The 20721-nt window shown below is 41.9% G+C and overlaps 1 protein-coding gene across 1 annotated transcript; it reads right to left on the bottom strand.

The window, feature by feature from the left end:
* Positions 1–9728: 9728 nt before the first annotated feature.
* KIF1BP (KIF1 binding protein) lies at positions 9729–18431 on the bottom strand. Its single transcript, XM_026851865.1, has 6 exons — positions 18312–18431; positions 15791–15870; positions 15503–15686; positions 14309–14393; positions 11834–11943; positions 9729–11154 (listed from the first exon to the last, which is right to left on the bottom strand). Exons 1-6 carry the CDS (start codon positions 18318–18320, stop codon positions 10276–10278), a joined length of 1347 nt encoding a protein of 448 aa, XP_026707666.1. The 5' UTR covers positions 18321–18431; the 3' UTR covers positions 9729–10275.
* Between the last annotated feature and the right edge of the window lie 2290 nt (positions 18432–20721).

Genomic DNA, 20721 nt, shown 5'->3' with positions numbered 1-20721 from the left:
TCTCCGGGGCATGGCACTCCAGCAAAACCCCACGAGGAGACCCTTGCAGCAGCTCCCCTCTCTGGGCTGGGATTTACCACCGGGCTGAGGGATGGAGCTGCACATTCAGCCATTCAACGTTGGTGCGATTTATTACAATCCTCTGCACAAGGAGTTTTTTCTGGCACAGGAAATATAGGAGACTCAAACCAACCAGGTGCGGAAGGACTTGCGTGCAGTGGTTATTCCTACCAGCTTCATTTCTACTTTGTATTTTTAGCATCAACTCTTTTTTTTTTTTTTTTTTTTTTTTTTTTTTTTTTTAAGCAGTGCTCAGCATCAATAGGAAACAGGGTGAACGTGTGCGGGCAGGCAATCAGCCTCCACCCACAGAAGGCTGCGGAAACTGTTCCTGTAATAACACCTCTCATTTGCTACTGGTCACGGGCACACGCTCACCCCTTCGACACCCCTCCAGGGTGTGCAAACAATGACCCATGGGGGAAAACACCCCTCCGCTGGCTATTTCTGCCCTGCCCAGCAGATCGGGGCTTTTTCCACCCTGGCACTGGAAGCCCCATGGGATGCAGCCGGAGTGGTGCCCACCAACTGGTGGGGATCTGACAGGAGTGGGGGCAGCTCCCAGGGGTAGGTGGGAGCTGCAAAACCCCTGTATCTGGAGGGGGATCTCGTAGAGCTGAGTTATCTCTCTTGTAGCGCTGTCGGTTTTGCCACATGGTTTTGTTATTTTCTTCTGTGTCAGCAGCGTGCCCCAGGAAATGAGATAGCTTGACAATTGATAACCATGGGAAAACCAAATTTTCCACTCTCCTGTCTCACGTACACCTGTGTAATGGGGGCCAGAAGCCTGCAGGGAGCATCAGCCTGTGCCCATCTCCCCCTGTCCTGCTGTGCTCCGCGAGTGACTGCACCCCACTGCACTTGGCAAGCAAAGAGCTTTCCACCTTCCTATGAATGTGGAAGTGATACCAGAGACCCAGATCTGAAGCAATCTGGGATGTGCAATTCTTCAGAGGAAAACATGCCCTTTATGGAGTGTCATGCAATGCCCCAGGACCACTGTGAAATTATCTGTAAACCACTCAGGACATAAAATGTAAATAATCAGCACAAATTAAAAAAATTCATCGTGAGCTAGAGGACACAAATTGCTGAAAGTTAACATACTACTTCTTCTTTTAAACAGAGAACAGCACGTGAACTATACTACACTGCAACAGTAACCTTGAAACATGCCATTGCATGACTATCAGTTTAAGAGAAAGAGGGAATTTTTAAAGCCAAATATTTTAAATCCACAGAGGAGGACAGTTGCCACACCTACTAGCTCAGCTACCTCAAATCTGCCTCCTATAAACCTCAAGAAAGATTCATAGGTTCACACTCCTCTTGCATAGGTCCTGTGTATACAGACTGGAAGATTAAATACCCCAACAGAATAAGCCTATAAAAACAAGAGAATAAATGAGGAGCAGGTATTTGAGAGCACAGCTTGCTCCTAGAGCATTTCTTACAGCTACCACGCTGAAGCACTGCCATTATTTTCAAATCACATGCAAAGCAGATTAAGAGCTTTGAAGTTTTCTAAGGCATTAATTTGGGGAGCAGGGGGCACACGGAGGGAGGGGGCTGCCTCCGCACTGTGCACCCAGCCCTTCAACTAGACACTGGGGACTCTGCTACGTGCATGAAAGATCTGGGACTAGCGACTAAACTGTAATAAACACTTTGAAAGCTGAAGCGATAAACTGCTCCTTTGTTGTAACTCTCAGGGCTGTTTTATCTCCCAATTGGCTTCAGGAGTAACAAGTAATTTAGTACCATCACTAAGTGGGGACCACACCACAGGAATGCCTGATGTGAGGACATCCATCCTGCTGCCGAGGGCAGGGCATGTAGGGAAAAACCTTCCCAGTGGGTGCACTTCAGCAATCCCGAGGGGCATCTCATAGGAGTGTTTTAATCACAGAATCACAAAACTGTCTAGGTTGGAAAAGACCTTGAAGATCATCCAGTCCAACCATCAACCCAACATTGAACGTTCCCAACTCCACCAGATCCCTCAGTGCTGGGTCAGCCCGACTCTTCAACCCCTCCAGGGATGGGGACTCCCCCCTGCCCTGAGCAGCCCATTCCAACGCCCAACAGCCCCTTCTGCAAAGAAATGATTCCTAATATCCAATCTAAACCTCCCCTGGCACAATTTGAGGCCATTCCCTCTTGTCCTATCACTTACTACTTGGTTAAAGAGACTCATCCCCCCTCTCTGCACCCTCCTTTCAGGGAGTTGCAGAGGGCCAGGAGGTCTCCCCTCAGCCTCCTCTTCTCCAGACTGAACCCCCCCAGTTCCCCCAGCCGCTCCCCAGCAGATCTGTGCTCCAGACCCTGCCCCAGCTCCGTTGCCCTTCTCTGGCCACGCTCGAGTCATTCAATGGCCTTTTTGGGGTGAGGGGCCCCAAAGTGAACACAGTTCAGTTTTGGCCAGTTCTTTGGTGGACACCAATCCCTGCCCTGCTCTACCCCAGATAAACGCTGCTGGAGGAGCGGTCTAGAGGAGCAGTCTGACATCGCTGCGTCGGGCTGCTCCCTCTGCTGCTCTTCCTTGCCGGACAGCACAGGTTTACTGCGTGGCCTGCATTTCCAACAAGCAGCTAGCCAGGCAGATGGGCTCCCATGGGTGCACGGGCACTCATGGTCCCTGTGCTTATCAGTGAGGCGCACAGGCGAGGCCATATCTGTCCAGACAAGGGATCCTGATAAGGAAGTTTCTCATTCATAACTGTTCAGAAATCAGATAAAACCTAACTGCTGCGGGGTCACTCTGCTCACAGGGATCAGGTTTTCCCCTGGCCCAGCAGGCAGGTGCCCAGTCCTGGCTTCAGTGGGGATCCAGGCTGACCCCTGCACCCCTCGAACGCTCCTCCCCAGCGGAGCAGCGAAGCCGGCAGGTGGCTGAAGCAGCTGGGAGTCCCAAAGCACTGGGCCCTGCCTGCGATGCTCAGTCCTTTATTTGCTCTGCTGGGAAAGTAGAAATAGGTATTTTGTACAGGCCACTGCTCTGGGGAGCAGCCAGTGCAGAAAAGGCTACATCTGTTACAAGCAGAGCTGGAAAAGCAGGTAAAGAGAGAATGATGCCAACAGAAAGAAAAATAGAGGTCAGACTGAAAAAAGGGGAGAGAAAGGCAGCTGGGTTGAACACAAGGAGCATTTTTTTTGCCCATCTTGTCTTTTGGGAAGGAAGGTCAGGTTTCTTCCCCAACACTCACTGCTGAGGTGGGACAAGATCCATCAGACCCCGACATCCAACAGGCCCCGACTACACTGATCCATCTCAGAGAGTACCCACGAGCTGCCCTGTTAAACACCTCAAAATCACCCTGACCCCCCTAAGCAGCAAGCTCCCCTTGAGGCAGGCTGCCCAGCTAGATTTAAGGATGTTTTCTGCTACCAGTTCATGTTCAACCAACCAACCTTTAGGGACTGAAAGCAAAAATATATCCTGCTTCAAAATAGCAAAGAGATGGCAACCCAGGGAGGAAGGTTTGGGTTGACCCAAGGGGATTTCTAAATCCAGTCCTGAGCAAACAAGAATTTTTAACCTGGGCTGCATCCGAACTCAGTGCCTGGCCTCTGTGCCCGCCCATGTACCCAGAGCACTGTGGTACATGCAGCAGGGCAGTACACGGCATCCCTCAGCCTCTCGTGCCACCACCTATTGCCTCCAATGGAAGTATCAGGACCTGGCCCATGAAGATAAGGTTCAAATCTTGCAAGAAATCATTAACGCTCACATGCATCACATAGAAATCGGACTTTCAATGCTGTCTAGATCGCCCATTGGAGCAACTCCTTGTTTTTTCCCCATAATGAAGGTTAACAAGCCCACAGGGAGAGATCTTTGGTGGAAAGCCACAGCTGCATCAACATCGAGTGCAGCTGCCGACTGACAGGAAGCTGCCAACGGCCTTTCCCCATCAGTGATCTCCCCTCTGCCACAATCGTTAACCAAGCAATGGGCCTGTGCTTCAGTAGGAAAAAAGCAGCTTTCCTTCGTGCTGGGAGGTGTGGTGCTTTCTGCTGCCTCGCGCTGAAATGCTGCTACCAAATTCAAGACTGCAGTTCAAAAGCAACCACTTGTTAAGACACAACACAGCAGCCGAGCTCTGGTTTCTGATTGGGGAGGCAATTTCAGTAGCTGTCCTTCCTTCTTTAAAATCTCATCCCATGGTAGAATCACCCAGCCCTCGCTGGGAGCACAACCTGCACAGCAGAATGAGGGGGGAGTCCCCTTCACAGAACTGCTCCTTGGGAAAACACCCCTTATTTTTCCATAAGGTAATTTGTCCATCACACAACAACCTCACGTGAGCGAGTTGCTCAACAGTTTTTAGATGCTTTTTCTCAACCCTGGGCTCTCTCCTCATAGACCCACCCCAAGCAGCTCACCTTGCCCCCACTCTCTGCACAAGTGCAAACCTATTTCTAAGCGCAAGCACCACCGGTGCCACATAAAAACTTCACAGTGTGTGCAGGGAGAAAGGGCCTCAGCAAATTTGGGAAGACGGAAAGGAGTAGGAAGCACAGATGCTCCTGTAGAGGTCTTGCCATGAACCAGATCCGCTTCCCCCATCCTGTGGGTAAAGCAGAGCAGAGCTGGTAGTTGGGCCCCAGTTAACCAACCCTTTACCTACAGTCATAGCTTTGTGATCTTCACTCAGCTGTAATTTTCCCTCTTTCCTCAACATTCAAAGGCAACATTTTTATTTTTTTTTTTATTTGCCTTTTCCCACTTCAGAGAAACAGGCTCTATAATAGCTCTATTTTTTCATCTCTTGGTGCAGAAGAGGGCTTCGACAGCAGCCAGCCAAGGAAAGCCAAAGCCTGGGACACGATTCATCTCATCTAACCTTTGCAGCAGAGTGTGCAGTGGGGGGGCCAGGACAGACCAACCAGGGAGGAAAGACTCACAAGACCCTTTCACTTCCAAAACCTTGTGTCTTTACGGTGTAGAACACAAAGAATGTCTTTCCATGAGCTCTATGTAACACCAGCAGCTTGGTGCTCTAAGAAAACATGGAGAATTGAAAAAAAGTTTTTGAGAGTTATTTGCCAAAAGTTCCAAATATGGACAGGCAGGATGGATAGCAGTATATGACACTCATCAGCCCTAGGTGTCCACGTACAAACCACTGGTAAATGTTTGGGGTTCAGAGAAAACTTTGCTGACAGGAGATTATGTTGTTCGTTACTGTCCCCTCCTTGCCTGCAGACCACATGCTGGCAACCAGATCCAGCATCACCATTTCTGTCTCCTTGTCTATACTAGACATCGCTTCTAGGGTGTCACTACCTCTGTTATTTTAAAAGTCCTGGCTTTCTGGTGGAAGGATGCTCCGGGCCTCCCAATTACATCCTATTGTGGGCTGCTGTGAAACTTCTCTGGTGTTTACAGAACCCACTGGCTATCCAGAGATGGGCTCCAGGAGAGCAGGAGGAATTTCAGGGCCAACAGAGTGGTTTAAGAGCCCACCTGGGAACCACTTGTTTTTGCTGTCCTCCAAGACAGTTAGCATACAGGAAATCATGTTAATTCCTTTTTTCTCTTCCCCCCCCATTTTACCCATGGATCTCTGATGCAAGCGCATGTACTCTCTTACGGAGTTCAGTGACTAACACCAGCTCGTTCCATCACATGCCCATCGCAATCTTTCAATCACTCATCCAATTCCTCTTTGTTTCAGCAGAAAATTGCATTAAAAACCTTGAACAGTGAAATCCTTCCATCCTTGTCTAATGCCAACTAGTAAGTTTCCTTTACAGCAACAATGAGTATGTAAAGACTATTTTGTGCACACCAAATGCCAAAAACTCAAGCACTAAACATTAAAAACATTGCTAAAAAAACCTGAATTACTGTCTTCAGTGTTAAGGGACCATGTTATCTGTCACTTCTTGCTAAACAAACACTTGATACCACGGACATTTTCCATTCTGAGGGCAAGTAACGTGTTTGCAAAAACACTCTGTGTTTAGTATCCCCTCTGCCTAAGTGTCTCTCTGGCACATCGATCTTCAGCTGCAAAGACAGAGTTGTACAATAGGTTTGGAAAAAAGGTGGCCAAGGCAAGTAGTCTTTGTCAGAAAACTGCTGTTTGTATGCCTGCCTGTGACAAGGAGGATCTAGAAACCACCAGCCAAACTGCAAAATTTAGAAGTACTAGCAAGCACTTTGGACAGTGTTCCTGGGAAGTACATAAAAGCAAGTTTTCAAACAAAATTTTAAAATCTGCATTAGTCATTTGTGGTGAGCTCTGAAGTAGCCAAAGATGTTGCAACTGAAGAGGAAAGAGTTGACAAATGCTTCTCACCACAACTTTACACATTTGATTTTAACATAACAGTCTTTAGTTCTGTAACTTCAAGGCTACAGAAGGGTTGGTCTCGTAAGCTGCCAGTCTAGCCAAGTCATCCTTTGCAGGACTCTTTCTGGGCATCTCATAATGGAAAGTTCCACGGAAAACATCTAGGTAACAACCAACTATCTCAGCCTTTTAAAAGAAAAACACAAGTAAAGCTCATCTTCACACTCTCGGTGCTGAGCAAAAGGAAAACACCAAACAAAACTGAGATGCATAAAGCCACATGTTAACAAGATCGGTTTGTTTCTTGTTGTCTGATGTCGAGCTTAATCAGGCCCCTGCAATATTTCCGGACGTGGAAGTGCATCACACCCAGCGTGAGCGCTGTGCTGATACACTGACACCTTCTCTGCTTTGCAGATAGAGAAGGAAACCATCCACCTCGCCAGGACCACGCGAGCCTGTGCCGAGCAGGACCAAAACCCCCATCAGAGGAGCTTTCGGGCAGGTGAACAGAGCAAACCAGCCCGGGGACCTTTTGTTTTGGTCACGCCAAAGCAGCAACTGTCACTGGCTGCACGCCTTGCAACACAGGGGACCCGCTTTCCTGCTGGGAAGGAGAAGTGAGCCTCGCTTCTGCCCACCTCCCCCGGTATTTCAGCTGGCTTAAGAGGCAAGAACAGCAAAGGACATGGCTCTCCTCCAGTCTGGTCCCCTCAAGGGAAAAAAAAAAAAAAAAAATAGAGCAAGCTCCCTCTGATGGGCTTGTAGGGAGAGACAGAGAACAAGGCACTGGTTTCTTTCTCTCCTAAAATATATAAGCATAGCACAACCTTCCCGAGGGACCCATTTTATAACCCATACAATGTCTCTAGCTAGCATGAGAATTAAGAGCATTTCAATTAAAACAAAACTGTGTTTTTAATCAACCAAATTACTTCTCATATTATGCACCACTTGAAGTACACTGAGGTTATAGCTTCTGAGTTCAGATCTTGCACTCGATATGAATTCTGCACAAACATGGGCTTCTTGTAAATCTCGCTGCTTTATGCTGGGTATGGAGGAAAAAAACCTAGTAGAACCACAGAAAGAAGGTTTCAGTTGTAAAATGTTTTTTTTCCATATAAAAAGGAATAGAAATGCAGGTTAAATGGAGTTCACAGGAACCTAATCTTTAATTAATCTTTGGAATAAATGCCTGACCTCACACATACTTTACAGTTAAAACTCAACATTCTTGAAGGGAGCTTTGCTGCCTAATCCAACAAGCTCCCCACCTCCTTTTTTTTTAACTAAATGCACAATCTGACTTAAATTCATTCTCTCAAATCATTGAACAAACAGGAATTATTCATCCTTAAAAAGGCATGCCTTAGAAGAACCACAGTGTAGTGTGTTGTGCTGAGCATCTGGCACAATATAGTCTCCAGTAATAAAATATACTTAGCTGGTGGTAGTCTTGAACCTTTTACTGTAGGAGATGAAGAACTGACATAATTGGTTTCTGTAACTCCGTGTGCATTTATAAAATGTATTTACATTGTACTGCAGAGTTTTTAAGAAGAGCTGCAGAGCTGAAGCGTTCTGGGATGTCTTCAGAGGACAGAGGTGTCCAAACCAGAGCACCAACCACAAAGCTGTGTTGAAGAGCTCCAATCCCTCTTTATTTCCTGGCCTTCGTAACTACAGACCCACTCCCACCCGTCTGCTGAGCTCTCACTAGGATTTTGGTGAATTCAGGGTACTCCTCTGCACACAGCTGCTGGTTAAAAGGGACACATCACCCTGCACTTTGCTCAGCTTTGCCTACCAACTTTTAATTCTTGCTTCAGACCAATATTTGAAAGATATAACAGGAAAAATTTTTTTAAAAAATGTTGTATGCTGGGATAACTCACAATCTATCCTTCCCCAAATTACAAGTAAACTAAGTTTGATGAGACAATCCTTGTTCTAAAAAATTTGCTCAAAGGCCCTCAAGGATGGACTATTGAAGCATAGAAGAAAAGAAAAACCACAACCCCAAACATGTATCACCTTCTTGAATATGAAGCTAAAAACCAATTTAACTTTAAAATTATGAGTTCACGGTAAAAGTGCACGATACCTTTAATTGAAATCATAGACAAACACGCAATACAGCCCACTCAGAACTGTTTCACCGAGAAACTATGGGCTGTCCTACCTTCAGGCCATGGGAAAAAAATGAATTAAAGGTCTGACAGCAGAAAATAAACTTCTAAAGGCTGACTAGACAATTATTTAGTAAAACTGAAACAACACATACATGCACGTGCATACACTCTCTCCCTTATTTTGTTTGCATGCAGGTAGCTGGTCTAGTTTTGAGTTTTGCTGCCTCTCGTTTCCAGGACCCATTTGTTGGCCTATTTGTTTGTGGTTAGAAGCATTCAGCAGAGAATTCTGCAAGCTAGAGATTTTTACCACATTTAAGATGCACATGCTTTCTTGCTTGCACATGCTTCCCCCTCACACCCTCCAAGCTAACATCATTTTTTCCCTCCTCGTTTTCTTGCATTTTCCAGAAAAAAACGATTGTTTTGACTATTCTCCTTCAATGCTCTCTATTGCTGTAAACATCTTCCCATGAACTTGACAGTGGCAAGACTGCTGGTGCAGAGTGGCACATCACTGCACACCTCATCACCTTGTCACTTCACCTTCCCCATATCCCCTGGCACCTCTGACTGGAATCTCTTAAAATACATTTGGACAACGTGCTCAGCTGGTTCATAATCCTGCTAGAGACACCAGAAATACAATCTGTGTATGTTTTGGGTCAGAAATGCAACCTAGTCTTCCACAAAGAATAAATAGGTGGCTAAGTTAGAACAAGGCAAAGGTAACAGGTTGTGGAAGACCAGGAACACTGCCAGATCAGCTGGTCCTTAGTGACAATCAGGACAGCTTCAATAGGGAAGTCAGCAATCGATGGCACACAGGCAGATTTTGAATAGCACCTCGGCAGCACTGGGTTCTGCAGCAATTTCACAGAGGTCCCTACTTGCAGCTCCCGCTAAGACAGCGCCAGGGCTCCCTGACAACACAAGGTAAGAAGCCATCCGTGGCATCCCAGGCCTTTAAGCTGCATTCAGCAACTGCTTGGAGCACTAAAACACAGTTATCTCCAACCAGTGAATTCTCTACAGCATATTAAGAGCAGAGTATCTCCTCCGACCACAAGCAAGAAAGTTTGTTGCTTTCTGGTTCTTGGTTCTGGCTCTTCAATTGCTCATGTATCTTTACTGAAGATACTCCCATGGAAACACTTTCACAGCTATTTTTTTTGGCCAAAGTTGTAATGTGTATCATATGTTAGACACAAAGAAACATAATTCCAAGAACTCTGAGAAAACATTTAGTCAAGCTAGTCCATTTATTGAGCCTCTGTCAACTAGGTTTTGATTAACAGGGGAAAAAAGAAAACACCAAGCAACATACAAAAATATTGAAAATAACAGTTACCTTCATACGGATAGTTTTCTGGGGACAAAGGTTAGAAGAGATAAAATGCATTCAGGTTGGAAGAATGTGCCTCAGGTTTCTTAGAAAAATTTTCCTAGAGGAACAGATTCTCTTCAAACATTAGCACTACATTTAGAAACTGAACCACATGCCAAAGGAGAAAACCATAAGGGAGAAAAGTTTTATATTTACATACAGGAGAAACAATACAAAGCATCAGCTAGACATTCGCTTTACATTTAAAGTTTACAACATTAGTGTGGGTGAGCTACTGAACGAGAGCGCTCTGAGTTTTTCACAAAGTTATACTACTGCAGGCTCTAGGTGGATTGCCAAACTGGAGACACCTTAGTTCTATCAGTCAGTAAACAGCACTGGGTGTGACAGGTATCATTTTTACAGTGCACATTTCCTTCAAGGAAAGTATTTATATAAAAGGACAGAGTTTTGCTCTTAGCCTCTCCATTCTTGTTGGAAGAAGACCCACCATCTCCTTACTGAGTTCTAGTTCAGTTTCAATGGCACGGACAGCATCTGGGTACTTCTCACAATAGTCTACCAGAAATGTGTAATATTCCAATGATGTCTGCATGTTTTCCAGCTGCTTTTTGCTATCTGAAGTAATAAGCTTACCATACAGTCGTGCAATATGAAATTTAGCCACCATTGCAGGGCGAAGAACGTCTTCCTCGAGCTCTTCAGGAAACACCTTATCTGGGTTCCTCAAAGAATCTAAGAAGAGTTCATAATATTTGATTGCTAACTGAGCCAGAGAATTAATTTTTTTAATTGTGTGGGAGTCTAGCTCCTCTAACCTGTTACCAATAGCTACCTTTAAATCCATCATCTCGTAATAGGTGTCAGCCAGCTCAAACTGAAGCTGCCTGCTAATCAGCAGATAGTACTGTGGATTCAAATCTGCATATATAGGCTCCAGCATGTCTATTCTACGCTTGTGCATTTTGCAGCGCCTCTCATAGTCTTCTTCAAAGAAAGCAAGTACCTTAAACAAAGCACTGTGATCCTGAACAATTTCAATATGGTCAGTAACATAACCATCAACCTGAAAGAATTCTTTTGCTTCCTGAACATAGTTTTGACCAACCAAGAAGATTTCTCTGGCTTCCTGAAAATCTAACGGATATACGCTGCTCACTTTCTCTTCCATGGCTAAAACAGAGTCACATATATCACTTGTCCCAAAAAGGACAGCTTTTTTCCTGCCCTTCTCTTTTTCATCCTCCTCTTTTTTCCTTTGGGCTTTAAGTTCCAATTGCCTGTCTGGATCCAGCTCTCCTATGTTATCCTGAAATGACAAAGCACACTAATTAAAAATGCATATGGCTTACAATGAGTGACTTACACTGAATCATTTTATGAGTTACCTTTGAAGTATAAACTAGTTAGCAACAAGACAGAAAATACATTGGCATATTAGACCTTAGATTCACAACTCATGTAAATTAGTTTTGATTCTGTAAAAACATAAGACTAAGATAATCTAGTCTCCCTACTCTGTGACAATATAGTCAACAATAAATGTAAAGCCCAAAGGCCCTGGTTCTGAAAAGTGTTTCAGCAAATGCTGTTTTCAACATTAGAACAAATGCTTAAATCAATTAAATGAACGCTTGAATGAGAACACCAGCACACAAAACTGTTGCATATTAAGATGATGTTCTTACTAGCAGTTAAATAAGTAATCTGCCAAATCAAGCTGCAAGAAAATGCAGCAGAGAGGAGGAAAATTTGTGAAGTTGCTGTACAAGCAGTACACTGAGCACACTACAGAGCTGATCCCCTCTCTGTGCTGCACTAAAGTCAAAGCATACTATCAAACACTTGCTACATCACAAGCATCTATTGTATTATCCACTGGGCAATTGTTTATCACTTGCTACCAAATGTGAATTGATTCCTGTTACAAACATCAAAACAGACTTTGTTTTTAAACAATGACAGCTACAAAACAGATTTTCGGTTACCTCAAGCAATTTCCGAGCGCTCTGCAGGAGGTTCAGACAATACTTGATCCAGCATCTTGCAATTTCAGCTTTTCTCTGTCGAAGATCCTGTTGGTCCTGCTCCGTTTCATCTATTGAATGGATATAAACACATAAAAACTTTAAGAGAACTCGAGCATGCCAGCAAGAACCTCAAAGGTTACATGCAAAGAATGTGTTACTTGTATTTAACTAATTTTGCCTCACTGTTAGACAGAAACGTGTTCTCCATGTTAGTTCATATAACAATTCTGTAAACTGTCATTCTGGTACACACACATACAGATTAACATGGATTTGTCACGCATGCATTCTTCAAAAAAATAGATCATAATGCATGGTTAAAAAGACCTTTGATCTTGAAGGTGTTTTACTGGAAAGGGTTTTCATGTCTCTTTATAACAAGAGAAAGAAATCAGGATAATTTGTTTTCTGAGATTCAGCTGCCTGCCCAGCAATAATTTCTGAGGATGACTACGGCATTTGTATTGCAATGGGCCCCAGACTTGCTACCAAGAAAGGGAATGAAAGGAAACTGCCTTTGGTTACTCTACCTGGTACTAAAATAAAATTTATTAGCTCTACAACTTCTATATTAGTCTCCCCACTGTCATAAGTAGCAGCACTGCTGATGCCTCAAGATAACATTTTCAGGAACGAAACAGATTTCAAAGAGAACTCATTTCCCAGTCTCTAGGCAGAAGGCAGTGAATCAGCTGAATAATGAGGGGATGCTAGTATTCTTGTTCACCAAATAAAAAGCCAACTTCAGACTGAGATCCACTCTCTCATTATCCCTCGTTAGAGTCAACTGAGATTTTCTTACTAAGGAAATAAGAATTGGTGCTAATCTAAGAAAAGGCACCTTTAGTAAGTATCTCTGTGTCTGTTTATATTCTGATTAACATGATAAAATGAACGTGCTTGACAGTGGCCAATGCTGAATATGTATTAGAACTCTATGCATAATGATCTTCCAGTCCACAGTCCAGCACTCTGTACCATGAAAAGGAAGGGAAAATAGGATAAATGTTTACTCCATTGAAACAAACACAAATATCACTACTCCTATTTGATGGAGGAGGAGGTCGATAGAAGGTGGCAGTTGACCAAAAATCACACAAGATATCTATAATGTACAATAAAAAGGAGGGCTCTTATCTACCACGGCCAGTCTTGTACCTGAATTTGAGACCATAACTGACTGTGTGTTTCTACACATCTACCAAAAACATAAGCCAAAAAATGAGGTTAAGTATCCCATTAAGGAACTCTGACAATTGTGCAGTCAGGTAGCTCTGGAAGCCCATAAACACTGATTCAGACCTACTGAATCTTCTGTTATATACTGTTTTCAAACAGGCTAACAGGTTAACATAACCTGACTACTGACAGCCCTGTTCCCTTGAAGCTAAAAAGCTTTTGGACATCATCCTCAAAGTACTTAAATACTAAGACAGACAACTGCATAGAGTTCTGTATTTTTGAACTAAGAAAAATATCAAAAGCAATTAATGTACTGTCACTGAACTTCAATTAAATAAAACTCAGTTGGTATCTACTCAGGTTATATTTTAACCTGAAGTAACAACATCAGTGAATTAAAGAGCTTGTGTTCTAAACAGCTCAAACCATTAAAGTTAACCAATACATTCAGCTGTTCAAAGTCAGAGTTACGGACTCACACAGGGGCTACTGTGAGCACTTGCTCCCTCTCCACGAGCTAAAGCTCTACTGATCTGAGGCTTTCAGTTGCCCAAGACACAGAATGTAAAAGGCTGTACTGTAGATAAGCAAAGACTAAGCCTGAACCAGAGGACTTACATTGAGTACTGACACTATCACGTAACCACAGGTCTGTAAAACTGTGGTCAGTTCTCTGGAAGTTTCTTTTATTTATCTTCACACCAAACCACGAAGTTGTTTCTTTGCATCAATACCCAAAACTGCAAGGAGGGGACTACAACTCCAGAAAGAGCCATTAATGAGGCTGCAACATCCAGCAACAAAAGACAATACAAGTACATTCTAGATTTGGGGGTTTTAAGAGCTGAAGTCTCCCTCCCTCTTTTAAAACTATTCCCAGGAAGCATTAGGTTTGGTTCATTAAATCATTGTCCTCTGATCATTGAGAAGCAAAGATAAGCTGCATTTTAAGCACATGTACAAGTACAAATGGATGAAATGACATTTGCCACTACTGAAATGAATGCTGGTTTAAATTTTACTTTTATTCTGGTATGCTTTCTGAAACACCAGCAACAAGCACTTGAGGGTTTCTCACAGGGTTTACTCGTAGCCAATCTTAAGCTGTAGCAGTAGCAGCAGCTCTTTAGAAACGCTGCACTTCATTGTTAATTAAACTAGGACAAGTTTTGTACATATTGACTTTTAACATTAGGTATCAATGATGCTTAATTCACAATATTTTATTCAAAACTTTTATATAAAACTTACTGTCTTCAGCAGATGGCACCTGTTCAGCTTGGCTAAAGATGACACTGGCTGCTGCTAAACAGTGTCGGGACTCCATAAAGCATTGCTGAGAGAAACAGAAAGAGCAGCACTTATCACTGGTATAAGCAGTCCAAGCACTGCTCTCAGCTTGGCTAAACCCCTTGCCTCAGATACATGAACACAAGGGAAATGACAGAACTGAGAGTCTCTGGAGCATATTCTGCTGGACACTGCAAGAGAGGACACTATTTTTCCACGCCTACTACCGAATGCAGTATTTTCTAAATAACCATTTTCTCTCTACAACAGCCACAATAGTAAGCCTCATTTTTTATATTAGATACATACATTGTGAACGTTTTCACTGCTCTGATCTATGCTACTATCGCTTCCTTGTGGTAAAGGAAGTGATGTCTCATGGTAAAGATTGTATCACGGGGTGTTAGTCGGAATAAGCTGGACATACAAGTCAGTGTTATGAGTCAGATTTAGACTCTTTAACTTATATTTGGCAGTGCATTGTTTAATGATTAGTGCTATCAATGCATCAAAAAGCCATGGAAATTACTGCATTAACTGGCTTCGGTACAGCAGGAGTCTTTTAAGTATCAGAAGAGAACATCTGAACAATCTGGAATACAGAAATCCCTAAATAAAGCTGAAGCATTTCCTAACACAGCACATTATTCAGACTTGACACAGATGTGTAGAAGCAAACAGCTACCATCTGTAATGATCTTTAACACTTTAATGGTCACACAGGTTCAAACAAGTCTTAAGAACATGCTAAGGTACAAAGGACTATAATTTATAGGAAACATACAATGTGCAATACCTTGGCCCTCAGATATTTTTGTTTTGAAAACTCTTTATTGTAAGAGAACAGCATAAGAAACAACTTCAAAGTTATGACAACCTTAAAGTTTTACTTATGAACATCACATCACTGCTGATATTTCATTAACTATAGAGCTTTTCCTGTGTCTACACCCATGCTCATTTTTCCCATTGTCATAAAGACACCACAGAAAAAAACCTACCAAATGTTTCATGTCAGAAGACAACTTGTGGTTTTATAGCAGCACGTTTTTAATCTGACATGGAGCCCTGTCTCAAACAGCTGTTTAAACAATTGTCTTACTTGATAGTTATGCTTATGATAGAATTACAGCAGAAAAACATTAGGTTTGTTACCTTAGAGAGATAGTACTGGGACAAAGTAGCAGCATTAAGTGCCCATTCTACTGGGTAGTAGCCACAATACTCAAGCTGTCGCTTAAGCGTAGTATGGCAATACTGAGCAGCCTTCTCAATCATCTCCAGGTGTTGATAGACTTGTGCCAGATAATATAGAGTATGTGTATAGGCTTTTTCAAATCTGGAAAAAACAACAGTCTCTTTAGATTTTTTTTTCTTCCTCCCTAAATACACCCTCATAAATTTTAAAAAAAGTAATCATAATCTAGGTATGCTGTTACACACCTTTTGGATCTTTCTTGGTCTGTGAGTTTGTCTTCTTCTGCCATGAAATGTTCACTGGGATCCAGGGGAGGATTTCCATCCTGCAAAAGTACACTATATATTCAGAGAACTACGTTTCACTTACTCTGTAACATAGTGCTCCCTCTTCTGGCTGCAAACGATTTACCATTTTTCAATCCTCAATTCAATAAAACTTCACATAATGCACCTACACCTATCTCAATGTCACATCTCTGGAGCAATTCCACAAAACTCAGGAGATTTAGAGGATGAAAGCCACAACTCCACATGGAATTACAAGGTTTTCAGCTTGTAGAAGACTTCTGCTTACATAGTTTAAAGTAACGCATGCTGTCTGCACCAGAAACACTCAACCTGGGTTCTACAGGACTATAATTGGGTGTCTTTATTCTGTACAAGAACATAATGGGGTTTAAGCATCGATTTAATACTAAGCATGCCTTCAAGTGTGAAATATTCTCCTGCACTAATCAGCAACAAGAAAACATCCTGCAGGAAGTACTGCAAAGAACATTATGTGCAGAGAACACTCAGCAGACCTGCTGTGAAGACTTACCACTGTGAGATTACTCCCTTTATTCACAAGCTGGTAAGACTATTTACACAAATATATAAATAAGGCAACAGGCAATATCTTTGGAGGATGAAGCTGCTAAACCTTGATAAGGCATGACCTACGTGCAAGTACAATTATGTGAACTATTTCATTTAGAAGTGCTTTTTTGGTTTTTAAACCAGGAGTTCTATCCGAACCCTTACATACACAACTATATATATTTCAGCATTCAACATTGGCATAGAACAACTGTCAATAAAGTTAGAGTCAGCATTGGCAAGCCCAAAAGATTAACATCGCTTATGGCAAAGTTTTATTAGTCTGTTCTTATCTAATTTCCTTTGTTGTGAGTAAATTCAGATGCGAATTCTAAACGCTTCAGATGATGGTGTCTTTCTAAAGATGGCTTTTTTCCATTACATGGTGCTAGCAAGAAAACCCAGTTTAGTATGCAACTTTCCTAGCCCTCTCCTAACCGCATTTATTTCTTAGCCCAAGAGAAAGTAAGGCAACAAAAAAAAAAAAATAAATATCAGTCTTATGAGAAGTATTTCTCTGTACAATACAGACTCAGGCAGGACCAGGAGCAAGGGTAGAGAATACATTCACTTTATGGGAAAGAAAACATTCTTATGTTTGTACTTATTTAAAAATCCTGGATTTGTTTGCTTTTAATAGGAATGTTTTATTCATCTTCAATCATTAAAAAATGGGTCTGAAACAGAAAATGACAAATAAATTTGTGTTCAACCTACCAGAGGTATACATTTTTTTAATATGATCTTTTAATCTTTAGGATTTTCTGTTTATACCTCATTAGTTTTTAAGATGTGAATTTAGAACTTTTAATCTTGTTTCCTTTAGCTACAAAGGCTTACAACCTCAAAAAGACTCCCAAAACTTCTAACAAGATTTGGAGTATATCCTGGCAAGTCTATAACTATTCCTGCAAAGAAAGCAATTGAAATGACACAGTAAGCAAGACACATGCCTCCTTCCTGTACCTATAGATTTATCCCCTGATGTCAAGCCTTATGCCTTTAATTATCCTTAGGAAAAGCTCTGCAACTTTCCCTTCCAGGTGAGCTTTATTACTCTACACTACCTCTCCTATAATCATAAACCTACATGGCTACAAAGGTAGGAATATGGCAGTAACCAACCAATAAAGACATTCTAAAAATTCCATGAGAATAATCTGTGTCATAAACCAAGATCATGTTAAAACCTGAACTGTCATTTCATGAAACTAAGTTCTGTCCAACCCTTACAGCTGTTCTCACAGATAGTGCTCCTTTAAGGCAACAAATGTTTTTAGTTCACTCACGAACTGTCCTTGAGGCAAGTTAGTGTAGGAACAGCTTTGCAAAGAGCTTAAAAATAGCACAAGGGAGTCTTTGTTGATACACAGCAGAATCCACAACTCAAAAGGTTGTTTAATATGCATGAGAGGTTTAGCTGTTTATAAAATTGTTCTCTTGGATATGGAACTAAACTACTTGCCTCTACACAATACTGTGCAGTCAGAGCAAACCATGCAAATATTACAGTTTTGTTTCCTTTTCCCACGGAAAGCAATAGATTGACATTTTACAGGATTTTCAAGACAAGACTAAGAATAATCTTAATTAAAAACCAAATTCCACCTGGCTCCAACTTCAGATTATCCATTCAAAGAGCCTTCAAAAAGGACCATTATTTTTTTAGCAAAATTATTTTCCTGATAAGTCCATTTTGAATTTAGCAACTGATCCTCTAGTTTGCCTCTTCCTATGCTAGCAGTACTAATCATATCACTTTTCAAGTGTCATAGCAGTCAGTAAAAAGTGCAGAAACTCATGTTCCATCATACGTTTTGGTTGTTGTTTTTTTTTTCCAAAGATTACTAAAACTGTATGTGGCACACAAAAGCAAGACCTGCTGCAATATTAATAAACACAGTACCTCTTTCATGTATTGATTATACAAAGCTTCTGCAGATTCCAAGTAAGTTTGTGCAGTTTTAATTTCATCCCTTTCAGACCACAGGATACCTAGATTGTTCTAAAGGTAAAAGGAAAAACAAATCAGTTATTTTCCCATTATGTTCCATTTATGTTACATGCTTTCGCCAAACAATTTATCAGTCTTCATCCATATATGTATGTGTGTGTGTGTGTGTGTGTGTGTTCTAATACAGTGGATTTCAAAAAGCGAAAATTGTGCCCACCCATTTTATCGCAAGTTGCTCAAAAGAGAGGGTTCTCACACAGCAGCAAATAACATACGGAAGTCACCTCACAAACTGTGATCTTCTGTGTTTACTCTGCTAAATAAGGACTGGTATGTTCCAATAAGAAGCTTTTTTCACACAGTATGTTCTGCATCTGATTCATGTAGCTTTTATATCATATAAAAATATCATAAAAAGAGCCAATGAATTAGAAATTTATCATGACTGTAGAAAAATTTAACAGGAAAAATTATTTTAGGAATGAATGCACGTATAATTTCAACGATTAGAGTAAAACCATTAAGATGCAAAAGCTACAGACTACTGCCTTCAAACTTAAATTACAGCAACGTACATAGTAACATTACTGCATTTGTGAACCCACTGTTTACAAAAAATGCCTATTAATTTTATAAGATGAAGGTATTAATAACAATCTATGTCTGATGTGCTAATTTAATTCCTAGGCAGAGTTGTTACAAAAATCCAACAGGGCTAAAAAAAACCCCAAAACACACCACCTTCAGAAGAGTTAAAACATGTAGTTGTGTGCCAGCCCTGCGTCCCTTTCAATTCCATTTATTATTTTGGTAAGAAAGCACCACAGAGCATGACATTTATGAACAGAAATACTCTGCCCATGGCTGAGCAGTGGAACAGACCAGATATAATTAGAAACTGTGATACACATCCTTATGCAGAAGCTCAGAAACAGGCCCAGCAGGAAAAAGGAATGCTCCTTCTTTCAAAATAGAAGTCAGTACCGTGAGAACATACTCTGTATGTCCCAGAACATGGAGAAGTACAGCCACTGACTGCTTTTATATCAGACATGTTTTCAATTAAATACTCAAGCCTTCTAAAGCCCTTAGGACAGAAAGCTGAGGGCATGCTCATGTACTGTCACTGCTCTCAGCAGCATGCCTGATGGTAGTGCCAGACAACAGCAGACCAGTTCACTGTTGGAGCACAGCACTTCACATGTATAACACAGAAACTTTACCCTGCTGTCTCCTAAAGGCCCTAAACCAGGAAAACCCATGCAACCATTTATCCAACAGAGTTAAGTACTGCTTTCCAACACACCAATTCATAAGCACAGTGGAATCCCTGGCCACCAGCCACAAAAAGCAACAACTCCCCAGGAACATACACTGGTAAGATGTTATTTTAACTGGCTGCCCAAGCAATCTCCAGTCTTATAATGAGCAACAGATTTGTATCAGCGTACTCAAACTGTCACACTGAAGGACAATGAGCAGACAGTGAGCAGGAACTCCAGACAAGTCAGTTGATTTAACCAATGTAAGACAAGCCACTGTTTAACTAGCACCTTTCCACATGAACACACAATTCCTTGACAGTTTTGCAATGGTAGACAAAGTACTACCAAGCCTTTTTTCATTAGAGCAGCCTTTTTTGACAGAGACATCTAAAGAACTGCTCTATACTTGAAATTAGAGACAGGTATCTAACTATACAACAGTTGCCATGATGAAGTGGTTGAGCAAAGGCCCTTTGTGAATCTACATAAAGAATTGATTTTGTTAACAGCATTAGTTTCTTCAGGATAAAGAGGTATTATTACTCCTAGCCTTATAAAACTGTACTTACTCAACTGGGATAAAATATAATAGATTAAGAGATAACAGGCCAGGCTGAAAAGCAAATAAGTGACTACTTTTGAGAACAATTTACTTTTTCAGAAAGCATCTCCCAACTTTACTTTGACAACAAATGACATTTAAGGAATCACAAATAAGTTCTGGACACACTGAGATCTTCTACTAATTTATTCTTGCTCAGTTCTTAGAAGTTCTGTCTCAGTCTGTCCTGAAGAGTGCGCTGCTTTGTTAACACCGTTTCTATTAAGAGAACACACTGTTGGACGCTCTGCATGCCCAGAGGCATCAGCAGCAAGCTTAACAGAATAGCGTCTCTCCACAGCCGCCACCTGTGAATTATTTCTTCGAGCAAAAACTAAATGCCAGGACTGCTGGTGTTTATTATCACCATTAAAGAAGCCATACCCATCAGGAGGCTGAAGTGCCACGAATCTCCCCTGCCCTACTCGCAGCCCATTGTGAAGACCACACAGCACGGCCCCCGCACAGCCCCGGCCCCCCCCCGCCGCACACCCCC

The sequence above is a fragment of the Athene cunicularia genome, assembly GCF_003259725.1.
Source record: "Athene cunicularia isolate RWA chromosome 6 unlocalized genomic scaffold, athCun1 chr6_part2, whole genome shotgun sequence".
NCBI lineage: Eukaryota > Metazoa > Chordata > Aves > Strigiformes > Strigidae > Athene > Athene cunicularia.
The sequence above is the reverse complement of the archived record's forward strand: the minus strand, read 5'-3'. Positions and strand labels throughout refer to the sequence as shown.

What these genes read in the sequence shown, in the direction of transcription:
- KIF1BP (XM_026851865.1), bottom strand. An exon ending in GACCAAGAAAGATCCAAAAG is followed by an intron (nt 15,687 to 15,790) that starts GTGTGTAACAGC and finishes TGTTTTTTCCAG; the next exon opens with ATTTGAAAAAGCCTATACAC. An exon ending in GCGCTCGGAAATTGCTTGAG is followed by an intron (nt 11,155 to 11,833) that starts GTAACCGAAAAT and finishes TTGTCATTTCAG; the next exon opens with GATAACATAGGAGAGCTGGA.